This window comes from Leptopilina boulardi, unplaced genomic scaffold (assembly GCF_019393585.1).
Source record: "Leptopilina boulardi isolate dan_hultmark-lab unplaced genomic scaffold, ZJU_Lbou_2.1 LbouV2_223, whole genome shotgun sequence".
Classification (NCBI taxonomy): Eukaryota; Metazoa; Arthropoda; class Insecta; order Hymenoptera; family Figitidae; genus Leptopilina; species Leptopilina boulardi.
This window is the reverse complement of record NW_026137778.1, coordinates 1,375,687-1,398,878: the sequence shown is the minus strand read 5'-3', so window position 1 is coordinate 1,398,878 and position 23,192 is coordinate 1,375,687. Positions and strand designations below refer to the sequence as shown.

Below are 23,192 nucleotides of genomic sequence, written 5' to 3'. Positions count from 1 at the left end.
AATAATTGTACTAAATCTTTCACTGTGACTTCACAACCCTGGTATACCCCCGTTGTTTATTATGGTCTTATGAATAGAGCCTAAAACAGCTGATTACTTAATTCAAGACAATGGTCGTAAACGTAAGATTGTATTAAAAAATTGACAATTTATTGACATAATTACAACAAATTCCATTAGTTTAAACAAATTTATTATTTTGTTATATTTGGTAAGTATTTTTTAAAGTAAATATCTAATATTAATTGTGCTCAACAAACAAAATTTTGATAACCAAACAAATGAAAAATAATCACTAACGTCAAAAATGTCACGTAGCAGACGGTTTTTACATAAATAGCTAATCAATTATTGTCATCATTGTCGTACCAAAAAATCATTACGAAGTAATATCCTTTTTCTTTTGTATTACTTTAAATGGGTTTTTACACATTACATTAATGGAAAATTACTATTTCTTACATAATATATATATTCCTCAATTATAATTATTACTTACGAAGAATTATGTTAGCTTTATTTAATATTTGAATTTAATTAGTACAAACAATTGTTTGATTCATTTATAAAAGTATATCTTCTTAAAACTACAATTATTGATAAATGAAAAATGCGATGCTTATAGTTATTTCAATTTTATATGTGGAACATTCTATTCAAAAAGACCCCCCCTCGTAAACAGTTGACAATTTTTAAATAAATATTTCTCCATTTTAATAAATTTGTTACTTTTGTTATTAGCAGTTTTGAAAGAATTTTAGTATTTAGGAGTTTAGAAGTTAAAAATTGAATATCTCAAAACACGTTATCTCAGTTTTTTTATCAAATTTATGCTACTGAGAAAACAATATTTTACTTTGAATGAATCCATTTATCTTAAACGAATTTTCCTTTTAGTATTTATTTAAGAGAATTTCCTTTTATGATGAAAGGAAAGTCTTTTAAATTATATCCTATAATATTATTAACAGGAAAGATTTTGGAAACAAACAAGAATAAATAATTTATTCATTTTTTATTAGTATTATTAGTAATTAATTAATTTATTATTATTTTTATTATTATTATTATTTATATTTATTAAATTCAAATAGATTTGAATTAAATAACTGAAATTAACAAAAATTAATAATTATTATTATTAATTAGTTAATAATTGTTTTCATTAAAACTCAAAAATCTCGAAATATAAAAATTATAATCTCTCTCATAATATCTATTTTTTATTGTCAATTTTTTATACGTTATTTTCATAATTCTGAACAATCAATCATAAGATTGGTTTTGAAAAATTCCTATTTTTTGAAACAATAAAATATCTCAAAATAAGAAAACTGATAAAATGATCAAAAATTAACTTTTTTAAAATTTTTATATTGCAACATGGTTTCAATTTCTGAAAAAATGTAAAAAAAAAAAAATAATAATTGTCACCCCCTAAATAAGGTAAATTTTGATTGTTTTAAACTTTACTGGTGATTATTATAAAATTCAACATTTTCCATTATTTTAATTATTTTTCATTACTAAATTTTTTTTTCATAATTTTGAAAAATAATTTATTATTTTTTCAAATATTTTACAATTTATTATTTCATTTATAACGGAAATAATAAAATTACTATTAATAAAATAAATTGAGAATATATATTTCAAAATTATCGTCTGTTATTAGTTTTACAATATCAAAAGTAATATCATTTTTTGTAAAAAAAAAACATTATAAAACAATGCCAAATTTTAATAAAAAATAATACTAACAAAATTTGAAAGAGTATTTACTATTTTTTAGATTTTTAATAATTATTTTTCTATGTTTAAAAACCTAAAAAAAACTATTTAAAGAAAAAAATTTGTTTTTTTGCATTATTAACTCTCTAAATTTGAATTAGTGAAAAGTAAGCTATTAATTCACATTAGTAAGAATTTTTACTAATTTTTAGTAAAATATTACTATTTGATTTAGTAGTTTTAAAGTTTTTTTACTAAAGTTTTAATAAAAAGTGACTAAAACTTAATGAAAATTATTATTATTATTATTATTATTATTAGTATAATTAGTAGCTCACTTTTCACTAATTCAGATTTAGAGAGAAAAAATGAATGTTTAATTAAGCCTAAACTATCACTAAACAAAACCTAAAAAAAATTTCCTTTAAAGTTACTTTCTTGTGGAGAAATAAAATTATTATATTAAAAAATTAAAATTAATTTAATTTAATTAATTAATTTAATTTTTTAAATTTCAATAATTTAGAGTAAATAAATATTTTTATCTCTTAAACTATAATTAAGTTATTTGGAAGACGAATTTTGAAAACAATTTTTATCAATCGTTCAAATTTTGTTTACTACTTTAATTTTTAAACAATAATATATTAATAAATTAATTAATTCTAAACAAGAACTAATTCTTTTTACTCCTTTTAAAAATTATTCTGTTTTTTATATATATTTTCTAATTGCTAATTTTAAAATTAGACCACATAATATTAGCATATTATATTTATTTCTTTAGATGAATAAAAAATGACGGCTGGGACAAGTTTAGTAGTACCTATAGTACTATGGGGCCGTGTTGCTCCAACACATTGCATTTCGTGCATCTATCTTTCTCGAGATCAAAAAACTCTAATAACTGGATGCTACGATGGACAAATATGCTTATGGCAAGTGGAACCTGAAACGTTGAAAGTTAGTATTAATTAAATGATTTTAAATAATTTTTGACAAATTTAGAAATTGATTTTATAAAATTTTTCTAATTTCTTTCCAGATGACTCCAAGATGCTTGCTTGTAGGACATACAGCTCCTATATTGTGTCTTAGTCGTGCGAGCGTTATCATGGAACAAAATTATATTGTTAGTAGTAGTGAAATTGGTGAAATGTGTACCTGGGATTTAGTCGATGGAAAATGTCGTGAAGCAGTAAAACTTAATAATATTCACACTCAAATGTTACCATATGTATCAACTGGCGGTGAAGATGTCAAATTATTTTGTTCAGGGTAATTTTTTTTAAATTAGTTAAACATTTTTTTATTAATATTAAGCAGTGTGTTATTTAAATTTGTTCCTTTTTTTCATAAATAATAATAGGTACTATCCAGAAGTATTAGTGATGGATCCATTTAGCTTGGAAGTTTTATTTACACTCAGTTCGAGAGTGAATCCAGATTGGATTAGTGCTTTACACGTCCTACGCCCGGCCAAACGGAAAGGTCGGTTCTACGTTGTAACAGAAGACACAAGTTAGTTACACTCCATCACAATCCTATGCTTTTTACCTTTAATCTTTACATTATTCCTACCATTGTCTTTCATGGTTATTTTAATTTAAGTTTTTCAATATTTTACTTTAAATTTTTCATTTATCATTTATTTATTTATTTGATTAACATCATGTTTTGAACAATGCTTTCAATTTTTAGCAGTATCTCGAAGGGGAATTTACTTTGGTAGTAAAGTGTACATTCTTCTTGTTATACTCGGTAAAAATAATGTAATATGTAATAAAATTTTTTTTAAACATTTTTTCAGAACCCGAAACTATATTCCACTATGAAAAATTTTTAAAAAAAATTTCACTATTTTACAAATTTTTTTTTTAATTTTACACGGAGAGAAATCTGGTGCGATTTACGCATGAGCATGTCCTTAGGAATATAGTAACAGACGCTTTCAAGCAAAAATCCTAAGTGAGCGAGGTATTATTGTATGAGTCTCACCTGATATTCAGATGGAATCTTATGGTTTTTGCTTGGAAGTGTCCATGCTATATTCCTTTGGACTTGCTCATGCGCAAATCGCAGCAGATTTCTCTCCGTGTATGTATTTTGGAAAAAATTTAAATTTTTCAAAATCCTTAAAATTGTTCAGAATCATAAAAAAGGCGTTTAAAAAATTGCCAATGAAAAATTATAGAAAATATTAGAGAAATTCAAAATTTTAACCATCGTCACTTCACTTGAAATATCTCTCTTTTGCATTGGGAAAATACATGATGTTAATTATTTTTATATTTTTCTACTTAACAAAGTAATTATTTTTTAATTCTTTTAATTTTATATTTTAATTTTAATTTATATATGAAAAGAAAGCGACAAAAAAAAGTTCATTTAATTTTAAATATTATTTCATAAACTATCTCAAGAAGGTCAAAGAAGTAAAAACTTGAAATTACCATCAAGTTTTGACATTCTTCTAATTTTTATTTTTCTGTACTCTTCGCAATCTTTGTATATTTAGTTGAAATTATCAATTTATATTTTTTTAATTTATTAAATTTTTATATTATTTAAGTATGTTCTATTCATTTCAAATTAAAAGATTATTTTTTCACTAAAAGGTTACTTATTAATGAGAAATCGTTTGTTTTATTACAATCGTGAGAGGTAATTTACTGAAAATAAAAATAAAACTTTCTTATTTGAAAGAAACATATACTTTATCAGTAACAATTATATATAATTATAGTTATTTCTGTAAATAATTATAATATATTTACAGCTACAAGTTTATCTTTATAATTGAGGTGTTGATTATTTTTTGTTGTATATATGTAAATTATACTCTTTATAAAATGGGGTGTAAGATTTAAAGGGATGTAAAGCAAGATAAATTTTGAAGTACTGTTTATAACAATTAAAACTTGTTTTTATACATTTAATCGCTATTATAATGTTACAGCATGTATTTCAAAGTGGTTACAAACTGGTACAATATATGCCGGTAGTTAAAATGTGTTTTTTTAAACATAAATATATAATTTTCTTCATATCAAGTTTCTTTCCATTGGTTTCATTTTAACATTATCATTGGTTTTAATTCATTTATTCATTGCATCTCTACTAATATTCATTTCATATTAAACTAAATTTTTTTAGTCATATTATTAAATCTTTTTTTTTAAAATAATTCCTATTTTCATAAAGCACCTATTTTTCCTGGCTATTCAATTTCAACTTTCTTAATCCTTTGAACACTGATACACTACACTTTGTAAGTATACACTTTAAATGAATATATATACATACACTTTTCCTGAAATAAAATTTTCCTTTACAATTAGAAATACTTAACAAATTTATAATAAGGCTGAATGCAATTGTTTTATATATAGTGTGAATAATGTTTTGATTTTTAAAATATACATTTAAAAATGTGTTATTTGTTTTGTAATGATTGTTGTTTACATTTTTTAAAAATTATAATTCTTTTTCTAAAACATATTTTATATTTTATAAATTCTTGATATTGCAATCAGCTAAACAAATTTTAACAATTATATAACTGGTTATATATTTTATTTCCATATATATGGAGTTATTTCAAAATATCGTTGTCGTTAATATTTTCGATTTGGCTAAATTTTTTTTTTCCTTTCAGTACTCTACGAAAAAGTGTTTCATCATTTTTTTCAAATTTTTTTATCATGCTTTTTACGAAATATGAATTTTTCAAAATTTTTATTTTTGAATTCACATGACTTTCCTATAAATGCATCAAATAAAATTTTTTTTTTGAAATTGTGTGTTTTTACATGAACTTTTTTTTCAAAAAATTGTTTGTAGAATTATTAAAAATTTCATTAAAGTTCGTAAATATTTACTACGATCTGAAAAACATTTATTTAAAATTAAAATATATTTTGTAATTTTTATATAAATATTTCCTATTTTGTTACTTTTTCCCTAAAATGAAAAATATTGGACAAGACTTAAAAAATTTTATAAAAAGAAATAGTTTTTTTTTGTAAATTTAAAAAAAAAATACTTTTAAAATTGTAATAAAAATTTGAAAAAAATTATGCAACACTTTTTTGTAGAGTACTAAAAAATAAAAAATTTCAGGCAATTCAAAAGTGTAAAAGTGAACGATATTTTGGAATGGCGTGGACCTTCCTCCATATTTATATATTATGCATGAGGTACAAGGTTAACAAAACTATTATAATGCACCATTTTATTATTAATACATTAAAATTATTTTAACATTATTAGGTTAAATTAAATGTTAAGCATGGTAGACTATAATACTAAATATATAATATTTAATATTAGCATAATTATTTACATAAAAATAGCATTGTGTCTAAGAGCACCAGAATTTTAATGAATGTATATATGGTACATGCTTCTTGAGGTTAATGATTCCATCGAATAAAAAAAAAGAAAAAAAAATATTTATCTATATATAACGTTCATAGTAATGAAATATTTATTTTGTTCATGATTGCGAACCATTGCTTCAAGCTTTCTTTTTATAAATTAATTTTTATGTCTGTTTATAAATATTAGAAAAATCAATGTTTTGCAGTTGCATTAATATGTGAAAATTTTTTAAAGATGATGTTGTTTTGGCGCTTACAACAACTGGAACAGTTAAAGTTTGGACATTATTGGGACATGAAAATCGAAATAGTGAGCCTTTATATGAACATGAAAGTAAACAAATTCGATGTTTAAACGCTCTTGCTATGACGTGTTGTCCGTATAATCAACGTACAGTACTAATTGTATGTTCCAAATATTGGCAGGTATGTTTTTTTTCGCTTTCTCTTAGTTTTTTTTTTTAATATTTAATTAATTTCAAGAAAATTAATTTTTTTCATTTTCTTAGATTTTTGACGCTGGAGATTTTTCGGTACTATGCTCAGTTACTGCACCTTATGGAGAACGATGGATGGCTGGTGATTTTCTTGCTGCAGACAGAGTTATTCTTTGGAGCGATGAGGGTCATGGTTATCTTTACAAATTACCCGCCAAGTAAGTGAATCATATCAAATGTTTAATTTTGAAAAATATTATGAGTATTTTATATATTTAAATGTCAAAAAATAAAATATTAAAATTTTTTTTCTCGATTTAAGAAATAATAAATTCTCACAACATTTTCAAAAAAAAAAAAACAATTATGACAGCGAATTTATTATTTTCTAAATCGAAAAAAATTTATATTTAACTACAACAAAGAAAAGAGAAAAAAATTAAATTTATAAAATATTTTATCAAACTATTATATTTTATTAATGAAAAGACTATACACTTGAAAATTATTTTCTTCATTATTAAAACGTTTTTAGGGCAATTATTCTACTAGAAAGGTATTGATAATAATTTTACTCAAAAAGTTTTTTTTGACTAATTATCTGGCTTTTGAGTTTTTAATCTAAAAATAGAGATCCTCGAAATTAAAATTACCAAATATTAATAATTATAACAGCTTTATTATTTTAAACATTTTGATTTTCACAAAAATGCGCGCGGGCATAAAAACTGCAAATTTATTTAAATAATTTTTTTTCTAGTCAGCTATTTTATTATCAAGCACTTGCTAGCAATGCACATATTTCTTATGTATGATTTCTCTATTATTTTATCATATACATCTATATGTATAAAATCTTTGGTCAATGTAATAATAATAATAAATTCTATTTATAGAAAAAAGGTAATATTTTCGGCCAAAGATTTCATTTCATTATTTTAAAAAGGTAAAATTATAATATTAAGGAGACTAATAAAATGGATTTATTACAGATTTATCATTCAGATCCTTAAGAAGCAAAATGACCAAAAGTGAATTCACTCTTGTTAATATTTTTTTTTTCAAAAAGTATTTTAAATAATTAAACAATTTTTTATAATGTGAAATAATTTTTCCAAATTGAGAAATTTTTTTTTAATTATTAGACGGTGTTAGATTTTTCACCACTATCCCATTAATAATAATTAACATTAATTTAACGATCATTCTGAAATTAACGTTCATAAAACCATTGCATAAATTTCCCTTTTTTTTATTAATTGAGTATCACAAAAACATGCAAGTTTCAATTAACTCATTGGTGATTTGTTTTGCACAATGATATATATCTTTCCATTAACTTCCATACTGTACGGCGGTCCTGGTCTGTTCTAGCAAGCTGAAGGGCAAGGCTCTCAGCAGGTAATCCATATTACCTCTAAATTTAATACATACTATAACTCTTGTCTTTGCCACTTTCTGTTAAGCCTTTCACTGTGTCTCTTCTTTCTATTTTTATCAATATATGTAGTTAAAATGTGTTGAGTTTAATTTTTGCAAAATGAAAAATATTACATATGGTAATTGGTATTTTAAAAGTTGCATTTTTCTTTCTGAATTTTTTTTTTTTTTTTTTTATATAAATAGAAAAATAAATTACAATTTTTGATTTCCATAATATAAGACCAGATAATGTATCTTTTAACCCTTCATCATTCCAGTCTTCATTTACTTGCACATTGTTCGATTTTTATTGTCATCATTGCTCATAAATTTTATCATCTTAAAGTAAATCATTTTATTTTATTAATTATAATCATGTAGCTTTATTTGCTTTGCTCATTCTTTGAAATCATAAGTGTTTTTCGTCAAATTATTGAAAACTAGAAAATCTGTTGTGATTCAATGAACTGATTAGAGAAAAAAAGATATTTTTTAATATTTCGCGTTCTATTTTTAAAAGAAAATATAAGTTTTCAATAGACGTCGAACAATACCTATTCTTTATTGAATGCAATCCTTCGTTGTTACAGATGTCTACATAAATACATACTATGTGTGTGTGTGTGTGTTTTTTTTTATGTGTGTGGAATTTTAATAAACTGAAAACAAAAAAAAAATTTAGTATAAAGGATAATATAAAGTAGTACTTATGACACTTTTATGTACATGTATTGTAGCTTCTGGTTGTGCAATTGCACCAACTGCGAGTGTGCTAATATGGGTATGCTTTTGTTAAATTATCTTAAAGTTATAATACTATTATTGGGGAATTAATATGCAAAAAATATATATAATTAATTTTAAAAACTTTTAGCGAATAAAATTATCCGCATAATACTGAGTTTATTTAAATATAAAATGCAAACGCTTTTTTGCTTTCTTCTAAATCTTATATTATCAATTAACAAAATAATGAAATATACAAAAAATAGATATATTTATTTTAGAAATTTAATACATTACTTTAATTTATCAGCAGTGTTGCGGACAATCAAAACTTTCATACAGCGTCAACTGATTCCGATCAACCGTATTTGTATTGCACCTTAACGCAACCAGGGGACAAGGTATTTTCATTATTATCTTATTAAATAAAATCAAACTTGTCTGTACTGAAAAAAAAAAATTATTTCATTCAAATAATCGGTTACTTGACTATATTATCAAATAAATATTTATTTTTATGAAATAATTATTTTTTGAGTCAATTTATATTTGTATTTGTTTTAAATACAGAAATTATTGCTTCAAATAGTTTACTTCATTCAAATAAAAATTATTCGGTTCAAGTGTAAATATTTATTTGATAATATTTAAGTAATCGATTATTTGGATCAAATACATTTTTGTAGTTTATAAATTGCACAATATTTAATTTTTGATCTTCTTAATCATACAGGGTGGCCATTGAATCTTGAAAACCGGAAAAACTATGTGAATTTAGTTACGCCTTGAAAAAACCGTTAATTCGCCTTAAATTCTTAATTCAACATTGAAATTTTTTTAAAAATTTGAATTTTGATTTTCTTTTTAAGCTGAAACTTGTGATGAATTGTTCTAAAATTTTGGTCTACCTCAAAGTAAAATGTTTCTTGAAAAAATGAAAAACTAAGAATTTGTGAAAACAAATTTTATAACTGATTTATTAAAAAAAATACGAATTCTAAAAATTAAAAATTGTGCTCAACAGTACAAGGAAAGCTCTAAAAATTCTCTCCGTGTTTTTTTTTTCTCAAATATTAATATTTTCCAAAATAAGTAATAATTTCTGATTTGAAACCATGTAGGACAAATTTTAATTTTCAAAATATAATTTTGATAAAGTAAAAATTATACTACATAATTTTGCTGAATAACATTTTTTCAAAACTTCATTCTAACATATTTTTTGATAATTCGCAATCTTTAAAATGCCTTGAATTTTATTTGCAAATTTTAGTGGCCACCCAACCATAATCATTGATATGAGAATCATTGAGAATTGTAAATATTGTTATTAAGAGATATTGTTTTAGAAATAATAATAATAATAATTGTTTAAAAATTTATAGCCGTTATCCTGTCCGCCTGCTATGCGTTTAGTAACAGTTCAACGACAAAATAAAAGTTCGAAATATCTACTACGAGGTGATAGCGAGGGTGTCGTGGTTCTTTGGACTGTGCCTGATAGCTCACCACAACAAATGCCTCAAGCAAACAATTTCAATGACGGAACAGCAACACCAGTGTTGTCTCCAACTATAAAAACAAGTCTTGCTGCAGCATGGGAATCAATGAAACCACCACCTGTAGGAATATTAGATCAATTAGATATGAATGATGGACATGGAATTAAACTCACTGCCAGTATATACTTACCACAGCAAAGTAGATTGGTTGTTGGTCGAGAGGATGGTAGTATTATTATTGTGCCAGCAACACAAACAGTCATGTTGCAATTACTTCACGGCAATCATCAACACTACGAGGGTATGTATTTATAATAATAATAATAATTATTATTCACCGAATCTATCTTAAATTATTCAGGCAGTTAGAGAATTTAAAAAAAAATGTGCTGAAAAAATGTTATAAACCTAGATTTTCTATTATAAGGTATTAATTTTCATTTGTTAAAAATCAAATTGTCCAGCGAACTTTAAAAACATTGAATTCTCTTGCATTTTTTTTTACCTTGAAAATATTTTAATCACTTTGAATTTTTGAAAATGTATCAAAATAATTGACATTTTGAAAATTAACAGGAAATAATTGAATTTTAGATAATTTGAGATTGAAATTTTTTGTAAATTTATATATACTCTTGAAATTTTTTTTAATTCAAATTTGAACCTTGAAATTCCTTGAATTTTATAACAAAACCTTGAATTATTAAAATTTTCTAACAGGATATTTAATTGCATTCAGTAAAATTTTTTTTTGAAAATTCCTAACCATTTATTAATTTTTTCAAACGAAACAAAGATCTTGATTTTTTATCATAAATTCTAATTTTTTTAAAACTCGAAGATTTTTTAGATTTTTTTTTATTTCTTTTTTCTAATATCTAATAGCTTTTTTGCTTCTTAATTCCTTTTTATTATTAAAAATTTTCTTTTTTAAAGTGATTTTTCTTTTAGATTTACGTTTTTTTTGCAATTTATAAAATTTATTTACTTTTACAAACTAGTAAGTTTGTCAATTTTTACGCGATTTCTCCTTTTAATTTGAAAATTTATGGTTTTTATTTTTTTTCAAATTATTCTCTAAATTCTCGTAATTGAAATTCCTAAAATTATCATTTTTTTACTTTCAATTTTTTCTACTTTTTATTTTCTTAAATTTTTAATTTGCTTTCATTTTTCTAAAATTTTCGTTTTTTAAAACATTTTCCCCCGTTTAATTGATAAATAAATAAATATTTATTTTTTTGTAAATCATTTAATTAATTTATTTATTATTACAAAGTGGCCCAAAATTATCAATTTTTCTCCTTTCATTATATAAATTTCTAAAATTCTCGATTTCTCTGTTAAAGTTTCTTTTGTTTTTTTTTTAAATTTTTCTATTTTTCTATCTCAAATTGTCCTGTTTTTTTTCTTAATGTTTTCTGTAATTTTGAAAATTTTGAAAAAGCCTTGAATTTTTTTTCAAAATTTGTTTTCTATTCATTTTCTTAATAGATTTATTGATTGTTGAAATTTTAGGTACTTTTTCGTTTCAATAATTAAATTTTAAATTTATTAGATATTTTTAATAATTTTCTTAAATTTCTCAAATGAAAAGCATAATCAAACCATAAAGCTTTAACCTTTACACGAAATTATTATATATAGAAAGTAAAAAAAAAAATTAATTTAATGATTTATAGACTGGCCACCACATCAGGTTCTTCTGGGCCATTCTGGTAGAGTGAATTGTCTTTTATATCCACATGGCGCAGCTAATCGTTACGATCGAGCTCATTTAGTTTCTGGTTCTGTTGACTTTGCTGTGTGTTTGTGGGATTTGTATTCAGGTACATTAATTCACCGTTTTTGTGTTCATGCTGGTGAAATTACACAACTGATGGTACCACCAGACAACTGCAGTGTATGCAATCACTTTATCTCTAATCACCAAAATATGATTTATTCTTGTTTTAATTTCGTCACTATATTCCTTTGCAGCCTAGAATACAAAAATGTGTTTGTAGCGTCGCATCAGATCACAGTGTAACTTTATTATCATTAGCTGAAAGAAAATGTGTCGTATTAGCATCTCGTCATCTCTTTCCTGTTGTCACTATTAAATGGCGACCACTTGATGATTTTATGATTGTCGGATGTTCCGATGGAGCTGTTTATGTTTGGCAAATGGAAACAGGTCATTTGGATCGTGTTCTTCATGGTAAATAAAAATTTATTAATTTTATAAGACATTAATTGAGGATTTTATAATTTTATAATTTGTTTAAAGGTATAATAGCAGAAGAAGTATTATATGCTTGTGATGAGAATTCATTGGCAAATAGTGGTGGTACGGGAACGGGAGGTGAATTAGGATTGGCAAATCCAGCTGTTCATTTTTTCAGAGGCTTAAGACACAGAAATCTTTCTGCTATTCGACACGCGACTCAAAGAGGATTACATCAACTTCAACAACTTCACGGAGGCCATGGAAATGATCATGGAAATCAAATTAAAGCAAAAGGTGCTCCATTAATGATTCAAGGATTCAGGAGTAATCCAAAAGATCCAGAAAGTCATATACTCTTTTTCGACATTGAAGGTCTCATAGGTAAATTATTAAATATTGTATATTATTTATTTGCTTTTCTATTACAGGATACACTTCCATGACTTTATAGGAAAATGAGAATTCTCAACTTCTAAAATTGACAATAATTAATAATTTCATTTCGTGTATTATATCTTTTTTTTAAATGTCCATGCAGTACAATTATTGAGTGATGAGTATGGTGCCATGACTCCTGGATCTTTAGAAGCGCAAGGTTTAATTTCAGCTTCGGAATATCAAAAAGTTGCTGCTTTAACACGATCAGCAAGTCCTGATACTCATAAAAAAATTGCAGGTGAGATCAACTGACTAGGGCTATTAAATAATATAAAAATTCCATCCATTCATTCCTCTTTCATTTAAGCATGTTGGGTTTTTTTTTTTTAACAAAACACTAATCTTACTTTGTAGACTTTTTCGGTCGCGTCAAGGATAAAGCAGGCGATGTTGAAAGAATCCTGAAGGAGAAAGATCGTCACGGTATTATTCAATTAGTTATATATTTCAATTTTTCATGTTACTAACATTGTGAATCTGTTTTACATATTTTTTTTCTTTTCTTATTTCATTAAAAAAAAATACTTAAAAGTAGTTCCATTGTTTCTTTATGAAATACGGTTACATTTAAGGAGAATCTTCTTCTCTAGGTATTTTGGCTAAAATGAAGGAAGGTGCTGAAAATGTTCAAACAAAATTACAGGCCAAGGCAGAAAGTGTTGGTCTGAAGCCGTCAAATCTTGACGGTAAAGGTTAGATTATATTGCAAATGAAATGTTTCGTATTTTCAGATCCAGTGCATGAATAACCAACCTTTGGAAAAAAAAAGTTCACATTCCTTCCTTTACTTACATTTTTTTAGATCAATTTTTCTTTCATTAATTTTGTACTCATATTTGTGTTGTCACAATTAATAATAGAATTTGCATGATTAAATGTAGATAATATTTATTTTTTTGTATAATTTTAGTGCTTTCATTTAATTACAGGCTTTAGTATAATAAATATTATTAAATGTGTTTATATTGCTTTATTCAATTTATACTTTTATGTTTTACAGCAATCTGTGATAAGATTTTATTTGCGTTTAACAATTAGAAAATATATTGTATAGTTCGTATATTATACATATATATTTAAATATTATTTTTCAATTTAATTGTATAATTTTATTTTGTTTTTTAGCACGCCGTAATAGACAATTGCACAATTTATTTTTTGTCTATTAATTTTCATGTGTAATTTATATTTATTCTTAATGAAAATAGTATTTTTACATTTGTATTTGAATTAATTTATAGGCGATGGTTGGAATAATGACACGCCGAAAAATTCTTTAAAACGAAATGGCACATTTGGTGAATCTAATGCAACAATGGAAATTGCTCAATTACTTTTGAGTCTCTTACATGCTTGGGGTATGGATCCGGATCTTGATCGTGTTTGTGAAAGTAAATTAGGATTATTAATGCCTAAAGTTCCTGTTTCATTTGGCGTTTTATCAAAAGGTGGTAAGTTCGAAAAAAGTTATGTGTATGGATTTCATATATGCAGGCAAAATTTTTAAAATACGTCTTTTTTAGTATATAATACAAATCTTCAAATCTTCTTTATTTCAATTATTTAACAAATTTTTAACTAAAATTCTTCTCTAAATTAATTATATTCAATGTAATGTAATCCTTAAAAAATTCAATTATCTTAAACTATTTTTCAATTAAAAATTTTATGAAATTCAATAATTGTTTAAAATTTTTAAAAAAGTCGGCAAATAGAATTACCAAAAATTTCAATTCAGATACTTCTAAAATTTAATTATTTCTAAAATTTTTCATGTAAAACTTTCTGAAATTTAATAATTTTAACTATAACTCTTTCGAAATTCAATTATTTTAAATTTAATAATTTCAATGATTTTTTAAAATTTGAGTTGTAAAATGTTATCTTTAATTATTCGTAAATTATTTTCAACTCTGTAAAATTTAATTATGGTCTAAAACTTTACAAAATCTTTTGAAATTCAATTATTTCTAAAAATTTCAACTTTAACTCTTCCAAAATTAAATTATTTTAAATGTTTTTTATAATATTTTTCAAAAATTCAATTATTTTAAAAAATTTCAAATACAAACTCTAAAATTGAATTGTTGTTAGAAAATAAAAAAAAAACTTTATCATTTTAAATTTGCAGAAAATTTATTTCAAATTTAAAATCTTTTGCAATTCAATTATTTAAAAAATAAAAACTTTAATTAAAAATCTGTAAAACCTAATTATTTCCCGAAATTTTTTTGACCATTAGAACTACACTTAAAAAAAAAATTATTTGATTCAAATACTCAATTACTTGACTATTATCAAATAAATATTTATTTGTATCAAATAATTATTATTTGAGTCAATTAAATGGTATTTGGCTCAAATACAGAAATTATTGGTTCAAATACAATTTATTTCATTCAAATAAAAATTATTTGGTTCAAGTAAATATTTATTTGATAATAGTCAAGTAATCGAGTATTTGAATCAAATAAATTTTTTTTTCAGTGTAAAAACATATCATAATTTTGAATTTGAGTAAATTGCTTAAATCAAACTTCAAAACATTTTAAAAATGGAACTTTTAAGACTTTTTTTTAGAAATTTGTCCTACTTAATTAAAATTTTGCAAAATTTGTCATAGTTTGATTCTGAAATATTCGAAATAAATTTGTTTTATTTGTTATTCGATAAAATGATATAAATTTATTAAAACATTTTATTTCCAGGCTATATGTCATTTTTACTTCCTACATGGCAAACTCATTTGGAGCCAAATGAAGAGCCAGCGACTCAAATTGAGCAAAGATTACCGCCTGAAGTTGTAAAACAAGAAAGATTAACTAGAGCATTTACTTCAAGAGCACATTGGGAATTGTCAACAACATTAACTAGTAATCATTTGTTGGCGGTTGTTGCTTTAGCTTATACTCTGATGTCGATGAATAATGCAACATTTGTACCAGAACAAGAACAAAAACGAAAAATGCACAGGTATTATAATAAATAGAGAAATTTCCTTTTATTTTTCGATTAAAATTACGTGTAATTTGTTTAATATTCATATATGTCGATTTAAATAAAGACCAGGTAATAGAGTTACGGTAAATTGGAACAAAGTTGAGGAGGAAAATGAAGATTTGTATACAAATACTCAGGCGCAAATAAAACAGGGTTGGTCTTTATTAGCAACATTACATTGCGTATTACTACCGGATAAAGTAGCAATTCAAGGTGGGGCAAAAACGTTTAAACGACCTCAAGTTGAAATGATGGCACGAAGGTGGCAACATCAATGTATAGAAGTATTTATTGCAGACAATTATTAACATATATAAATATAGAATATTATGGAAAAAAAAATTTCAGATATTTCCGAGTCATAGTTGAAAGTATAAGATTAAAAAAATCAAACTATTTAACGTTTCGACAGACATCAAAACTGTAAAATTTATTTAAAAATGTTATAAAAAGGATCATTCTGTCAATATTATTTAACATAATTGAGAAAATTAAATTAAAAAAAGTTTTAAAATTGCATTAAAAGTTAACTTAAAATTCAACGATTCTGAAGTACGCAACATTTATAGTTAACAATTAGAAATCAATTTTTATTTAACACGGAAAATTATAAAATTATTTACATAAAAAAATATCAACATTTTAAAAATATCTCGAATTTTTCCCTTCTATAATTATTAAAATAGTTTTTCTTTTTTTTTTAAAAAAGAATTTATATAATTTTTTATTTTAATTACTATAGATTAGACATGCTGCTCAGGCCCTTTTACTCGCAGAATTGGGAAGAATGGGTCCAAAGGGTAGAAAATCATTAGTCGACAATTGGTCACAGTATTTACCGCAGTACAGCACCCAAGAGCCAATTGCTCCACAATCTCAAAATCAAAGTCCACCTCCTGGCAGTCCCGTTCCACCTAATGATGTTCCAACTGAAGAGGAGGACGAAGAAGAGGAATTAGCTGAAGGTATTTTTCAAAATTCATACTAATTATTCAGAATTATGAAAAAAGCTTATATAAAAAAAATCATCAATGAAAAATAATAGAAATTATGAGAGAAGTTCAAATGTTAATTTTTCCAGAATTTCGAGTTTTATTTTAAAAAATATTAACAAACTTGTTTTTTTAATTTTTTTTAGTTATAATTCATTTTTTAGTAGGGTTACCACAAAAATGTTCATAATATGAACACCTAGTTTTTCTTCTTTTTACAGAAATTAGTGTATCGAGAAAACCTTCGAGTGTAGCTGAACTTAAACGAAAACAAACAACAGCTGTTGTATTATTAGGTGTGATTGGTGCTGAATTTGGTCAAGATGTTGCAACAACAAACCAAAGAAAAAATAATAATGAACAAAGGCGAAGAAGTTCTGTTGTCGAAGGTTTTGGAATCGGAAATAATAATCTTGCAAGGCACACAAGTATGGCACTCACTCATTTATTACATGCACCTCATTCACCAAAATTACCTTTGCATACTGCTTTGAGAAGAGCAGCCATCGATCTCATAGGACGTGGATTCACTGTGTGGGAACCATATTTGGATGTTTCTAAAGTAATAATATATATATTATTAAAATAACGTCCGAAAGGAAATTTTTAAATGAGAATTGTGTTTTAACTTTTCTTTTTGTAGGTTCTATTGGGTCTTCTTGAGATGTGTTGCGATGCTGATAAATTAGTGCCTAATATGACTTACGGTCTTCCTTTGACACCTCAAGCTGATTCATGTCGAACAGCTCGACGAGCTTTGGTTTTAATAGCAACAGCAAGACCTGCTGCTTTTATTACAACAATGGCGAGAGAAGTTGCTAGATTCAATACAATGCAACAAAACGCACAAACTCTCAATGTTAATCTAGGTGCTAGTGTATTAGCTCGTGCAAAACCTGAAATATTGAAATTAGTAGAGGAATTGATAGAAAAAATGCAAAGTGAAATGAGCGATCTTCTTGTTGAGGTAAATTTTTAATTTCAAAAAATTTAAACTTTCTCATTATTGATAAATTATTTGAAAAATTTTTAATTTATAGGTGATGGACATAATTCTTCATTGTCTTGATCCTGGACATTTAAAAACAAAACCATTAAATGAAGTTTTCCCAGCAATTTGTAGATTTAATCAAGTATGTTCATTATTTTATTATTATATTAGTATCAAATATGTTTAAAGGGGATGGAGGTCCTAATAAATAATTTTTTAACACTTTTAACAGCTGAAAAAAGTTTACGATTTTAGAGAATGTTTCACTGAGTAAATTAAGTTATTGTTTAAAGAAATTGGATATTATTGCAATTTTTTTCTACTCTGAAAAAAGTCATAATATTACAAAAAATAATTATTTAACAAAAGATTTTTACTCAATATAATTTTTTCCGAATAGTGTATAACTAGATCTTCCAAAATTATTTGAAATTAATTTTTATTAAAATTTTGTTTGCGTTAAAAACCATTTTTCAGTTTTAAGGTCTTCATCCTCCTTAAGAGTGTTGAACGGTCTCTGAAATTCTTTGGCTCTGATAAATAAGGAATTTCTTTCCTATTATGCAAAAATAGTCTTCCATAATTTTTAACAAATCAAAAAATAAAAAGAGAATAAATCTTTTTTATAAAGATTTTGAAAAAAAATGTTCAAGTAAAAAAAATTTTTTTAAGAAAATCTCACGTTGAATGCTCTATTAGCTACGACTTTGTGCTCCCTGCATGCTTCTGCCATCTGACGGCGGCATGACGTAATTACCCTGTCGTTATATTACTTTCCTACTTTTCGTTTTGAAATCGCAAACCTATTTGTATGGATTCGCACAATCTTTCGGATTTAGTAAAAAAGTCACCATATTTCGAGAAAAAATTAAATTTAAAATCAATGTTTATCATTATCACGTTCAATGCCGTTATTATAGGGCGATAATTAAAGTTCTCTCTTTGTCAAAGAATTTCAGAGACCGTTCAACTCTCTTAATAATAGAATGATAAAATTATTATGAAAAGAACAATAATTGTGATTGATTAATTTTTTAAATACAGGTTAGTCATTGTCCAGCAACACGCCGAATTGCAGTAGGTGGACGAGGAGGTCAGCTGGCTCTTTATGAATTACGTGGAAATGTTAAATGCCAAACAGTATCAGCTCATCAAGCACCAGTCACTGCCTTAGCATTTTCACCAGATGGCAAATTTCTAGTGAGCTATTCTTGTTCTGAAAATAAACTCTGCTTCTGGCAGGTAAGCTATTTTTCATTAATAATTTTTCTTTGGGGGGGGGGGAATATATTTCAATTATCTTAACCATTTTATTCGATTTGCAATCATATTTAAAGATGATTAATGATATTTAAAATTTAAGAATTTGATTCTCAAAAATAATTATCTGTGCGAAAAATTTCTTTCAATATGAATTTTGTTTAGGAATTTGTAAATTTTTATATTTTAATCAAGTTGTAAATACCACTTGGAATAGTTTATTGATTTATGTCCAGCAACAATTTTCCATCTAAAAATCATTTTAAATTTTAAAACAAAATCTTAAATTATTATAATATTCAAAAATATTTTTGTTTTGAAATAGGTATTAAAAATTTTAGTTTAACCAGGATATATATATATATATATTAATAATTTGATAATTTTAAATAATTGTCAAAAATGCAGGCCTCGGATTATACGACTATTTAGATTTTTTCCGACTTTTTTTTCAAAAATACGACTTTTTTTACATTAAAAAAAAAATTTAAACAAAATACGTTTTTTTAGTATACAATGCATATCTTCAGATCTTTATTTCAATTATTTAACAAATTTTTAACAAAAATTTTTTACTAAATTAATTATTTTTAATAATTTTAATGAAATTCTTCACAAATTCAATTACCTTAAACTATTTTTCAATTAAAATTTTTATGAAAAATAATTGTTTATAATATTAAAAAAAAATTAGCAAATAAAATTACCAAAAATTTTTAATTCAAAATCACTGGAAATTTAATTATTTTCAAAAATTTCAATTATTTTTAATAAATTTTATAATATTCTTCGAAAGTTCAACTATCTGAAACCATTTTTTACTTAAAAAGTTTTCAAATTATTGTATTTTTGTCTGCAATTTCTAATAAATTTTTTAGTAACTAAAATCATTAAAAAAACATTAAATTTAAAAATTACTTGAAGTTCAATTAATTTCAAAAATCTAAATTGTAAATCTTTGAAAATTCAATTATTTTTGAAAAATGTAAATTATTTTTAGTTTTGTAAAATTTAATTATTGTCTAAAAAAAATCTTTTGAAATTCAATTATTTCTAAAAATTTCATTTTTAACTCGTTCAAAATTATTATTTAAAAAAATATTTTTTATTTAAAAATCTGTAAAACTTGATTAAGTAATTGCTTGAAATTTTTTTTGACCATAAAAACTAAAAACTATGACAAAATTTTAAATTCGGATAAATTACTTAAGGGTATGTAAGCAAAAGACTTTTTTTGTGGTTTGAAACTTTCTCTAAAATAAAAAATGATTTCGGGTTAAAATTTGGAGAAATGATTTTATTTGGTACAAGGAATCTCGCTGTTCTACTCATTTACCATAACTTAATGCAAAAATAATAAAAATAAAGCAATAAATAGTAAAATAATGTATTATATCATAGTTGATGCAGCGGCCACTTGCTCGAATTGGCGCTGTTTACTGGAGCACTGGCGCACGCAAGCAACGTCTGTGTATGCGCCGCCATGTTTCTTTTCATTTTCGTTTAAAAATCACACTTTTTAAACTTCATTTTTTAATAATTTAACGCAAAATTATGTATTTTTCGGAGATCAGCGAGATTCCTTGAACCCAAATCTATCATCCCTCAAAATTTTAGACAAAAATCTTTTCTCATTTTAGAGTGAAATTTATGCTACCAAAACACATTTTCCCATACTAGGTCACGTGGGAGGTTTCCACATACCCTTAAATCAGATTTCAAAAAATTATAAAAAAATTGAACTTTTAAGACTTTTTTTTTAGAAATTTGTCCTACTTAAATAAAATTTTGAAAATTTGTCTTACAATTAGTTCGATTCTGAAATAAGTATTTGAAATAAATTTTCTTTATAATACACTGCGACCCGAGTTTAGCGAAACTGAGTTTAGCGAAATCTCGGAATCGGCAACAATAGGATGGTAATTAAGCGGTAAGCGTAAGATGCTCCGACTCGAGCAGGAGCGTAGAAGTAAGGCAACGCGGTTCATTCTAGTTGAAAATGAGTTTAATCTTTAATTTTAAATAAAAAATTTGTTAAATTATAAAAGCTTATTTATATACATGTATACAAATTTTATTTTTGTTTTCACTCCCAGCAAATTTATAAATTTACTTCATGAAAATCTTAATTTTAATATTTGCTCTCAATGTTATATTTGATGAAATTTATATTATTTAATTTCAAATAAATTTAAAATTTATAAGGCAAATGGTGAGTTTTTCCCCTTTCTTGTCTGATATCAGTACAATTATTTGAATTTTTATTAAAAGTAATTTTAAGTATTACTTATTACTGTTTATAATGATAATAAAATCTAAAAATTAAAATATAATTATAATAATTATTGCAATAAAAATATTATGTATTATAAGATGAAGAATTTTCAAGAAAAGAGTTTAAGGATTTCGTATTTCAAGTAGTTCGTACGGCCCTGATTGCTGACGTCGATTTCGGGAAATCTCATTACTGAGTTTAGCGAACGACCCACCAAACCTGCCGCTAAACTCAGGTCGCAGTGTATTTTTATAGAATTATTTTCATTACAGAATTAATAAAATGAATTTAATATCTAATAACATTAGTTATTTAAAGTAAAATATTTATTAACCAATTAAATTTTGTTAAAATAAAAAAAATCGACTTTTTTTGGAATTTAAATCGATTAAAACGACTTTTTTGTACCTTAAAGTCGATCCGAGGCCTGAAAATTGTACGAATATAAAAAATAATTATTGGGAATTATAAAATTTCTCTAAAAGTATTCCACAACGACCTTAGCTGAAATATAAAGGATTAACACCTATAAATAAGTAAAATATTTAATTTTTAGCAAACAAGTAGTGGTATGTTCGGCCTTGGCAATTCTCAAACACGTTGCGTGAAATCATATAGCACTGCTCCCATTAACGATGTGACGAGATTGAATCCAATGCGTTTAGCACGTCTCATTTGGATTAACAATCGTACGGTAACATTAATGTTAGCTGACGGTTCTGAAACTCGATTTAATGTTTAAATTATTATAATGCACTTATTCACCTTTTTACATATAATGTATTAAATTTAAAAAAAAAAGGTGACAACTTGTGCCATTTTATTTCTGTTACAAATGAATTATATAAATATTTACAATATTTTGAAAGTTTAGGTAAATGTTCCATTTTCCAAAGAATGCTGTCATCATTGACAATATGCAGGATATATAGTAAACTATAATTGTTAAGTACAAAATGCATTGATGACGGTTTGTGAAATTTCTTGTATCATATTTTAATTTTAATTTTTGTTTGTTTATTGTTAAGTCTCATATTTCTCATTAGTGAACTTTTTTGTGAATATCAAATTTCAGAGAAAGTAAAATATTAAAAAATATGTATCAAATGACAGATACAAATTATTTTAAAACATAGTTTTAAAATATTTTTTATTTTTTATTAAATTATAGAAAAGATTGTAAAAAATATATTATAAAGTTTGTTAGAACTAACCAACTAGTATCGACAACTTTTTCTTTTAGTCAATGAAAAAATCAAATATTTATTTTGATCTTGTTAGATATAGTATAAGTTCATTTCCATGTACCTCAAAAATTGAAATTTTAATATATTTAACTATTTGATATTAATTTATTTGTTTGATTATATATTTCGTAAATGATAATTAATACCTGAAGGGGACCGTATGGTTTCAACTAAGAAAAATTGATATATTTTTTTTTTCTCTAATCGAGAGAATAATTAAATTATTATTTAATATAATAAAAATATTTTCTTCTTTACTTGATTAATTTATAAATAAACTAATGAAGCAAAAACGACTTTTTAAATAAAGAATATATGAGAAATATAATTGTAGCCTAATGGGTTCTTTTATTATTCATGGTCAATGGATACATGATTCTATATAAATTCATAATGTCTGACTTATGTCCGAAAATAGTAGCAGTGTCCGACTTATATAGTTTTTATAATTTTTTAATTAAAATGCATATAATTAATTAAATATTGAAGTATTTTTAGCAAATATATTATATGACTTATTAATTATGAATGAGTCCTTTAATAAATAATACGCTTCAAATAGTTATTTTGTTATTTGAAG

General features: G+C 24.4%; 1 protein-coding gene across 13 annotated transcripts; it reads left to right on the top strand.

Moving 5' to 3' along the window:
* The first annotated feature begins 62 nt into the window (after positions 1-62).
* LOC127279832 (WD repeat-containing protein 7) lies at positions 63-22,396 on the top strand. 13 transcript variants are annotated; one of them, XM_051302443.1, is made up of 24 exons: positions 63-211; positions 2,519-2,694; positions 2,777-3,009; positions 3,101-3,222; positions 6,349-6,539; positions 6,623-6,768; positions 7,925-7,951; positions 9,009-9,099; positions 10,084-10,501; positions 11,883-12,103; positions 12,181-12,400; positions 12,470-12,790; positions 12,948-13,085; positions 13,202-13,270; positions 13,438-13,533; positions 14,089-14,298; positions 15,556-15,820; positions 15,912-16,131; positions 16,590-16,812; positions 17,061-17,401; positions 17,483-17,806; positions 17,880-17,972; positions 18,875-19,072; positions 21,922-22,396. In XM_051302443.1, the coding sequence occupies exons 2-24, from the start codon at positions 2,530-2,532 to the stop codon at positions 22,105-22,107; spliced, it is 4,518 nt and encodes a 1,505-aa protein (XP_051158400.1). In that variant the 5' UTR covers positions 63-211; positions 2,519-2,529; the 3' UTR covers positions 22,108-22,396. The 13 variants fall into 13 exon arrangements, with proteins under 13 accessions (XP_051158400.1, XP_051158398.1, XP_051158392.1 ...); XM_051302441.1 differs by having other exon boundaries at positions 13,438-13,539; XM_051302435.1 differs by having other exon boundaries at positions 3,101-3,252; positions 9,012-9,099; positions 13,438-13,539.
* Positions 22,397-23,192: the final 796 nt, after the last annotated feature.

Excerpts from the sequence above, each read along its gene's own strand:
- LOC127279832 (XM_051302434.1), top strand. The coding sequence starts at position 2,530 with ATGACGGCTGGGACAAGTTTAGTAGTACCTATAGTACTATGGGGCCGT. Across the intron at positions 10,502-11,882 it reads CAATCATCAACACTACGAGG|ACTGGCCACCACATCAGGTT; the intron begins GTATGTATTTAT and ends AATGATTTATAG. Across the intron at positions 13,271-13,437 it reads GAAGGAGAAAGATCGTCACG|GTATTTTGGCTAAAATGAAG; the intron begins GTATTATTCAAT and ends CTTCTTCTCTAG.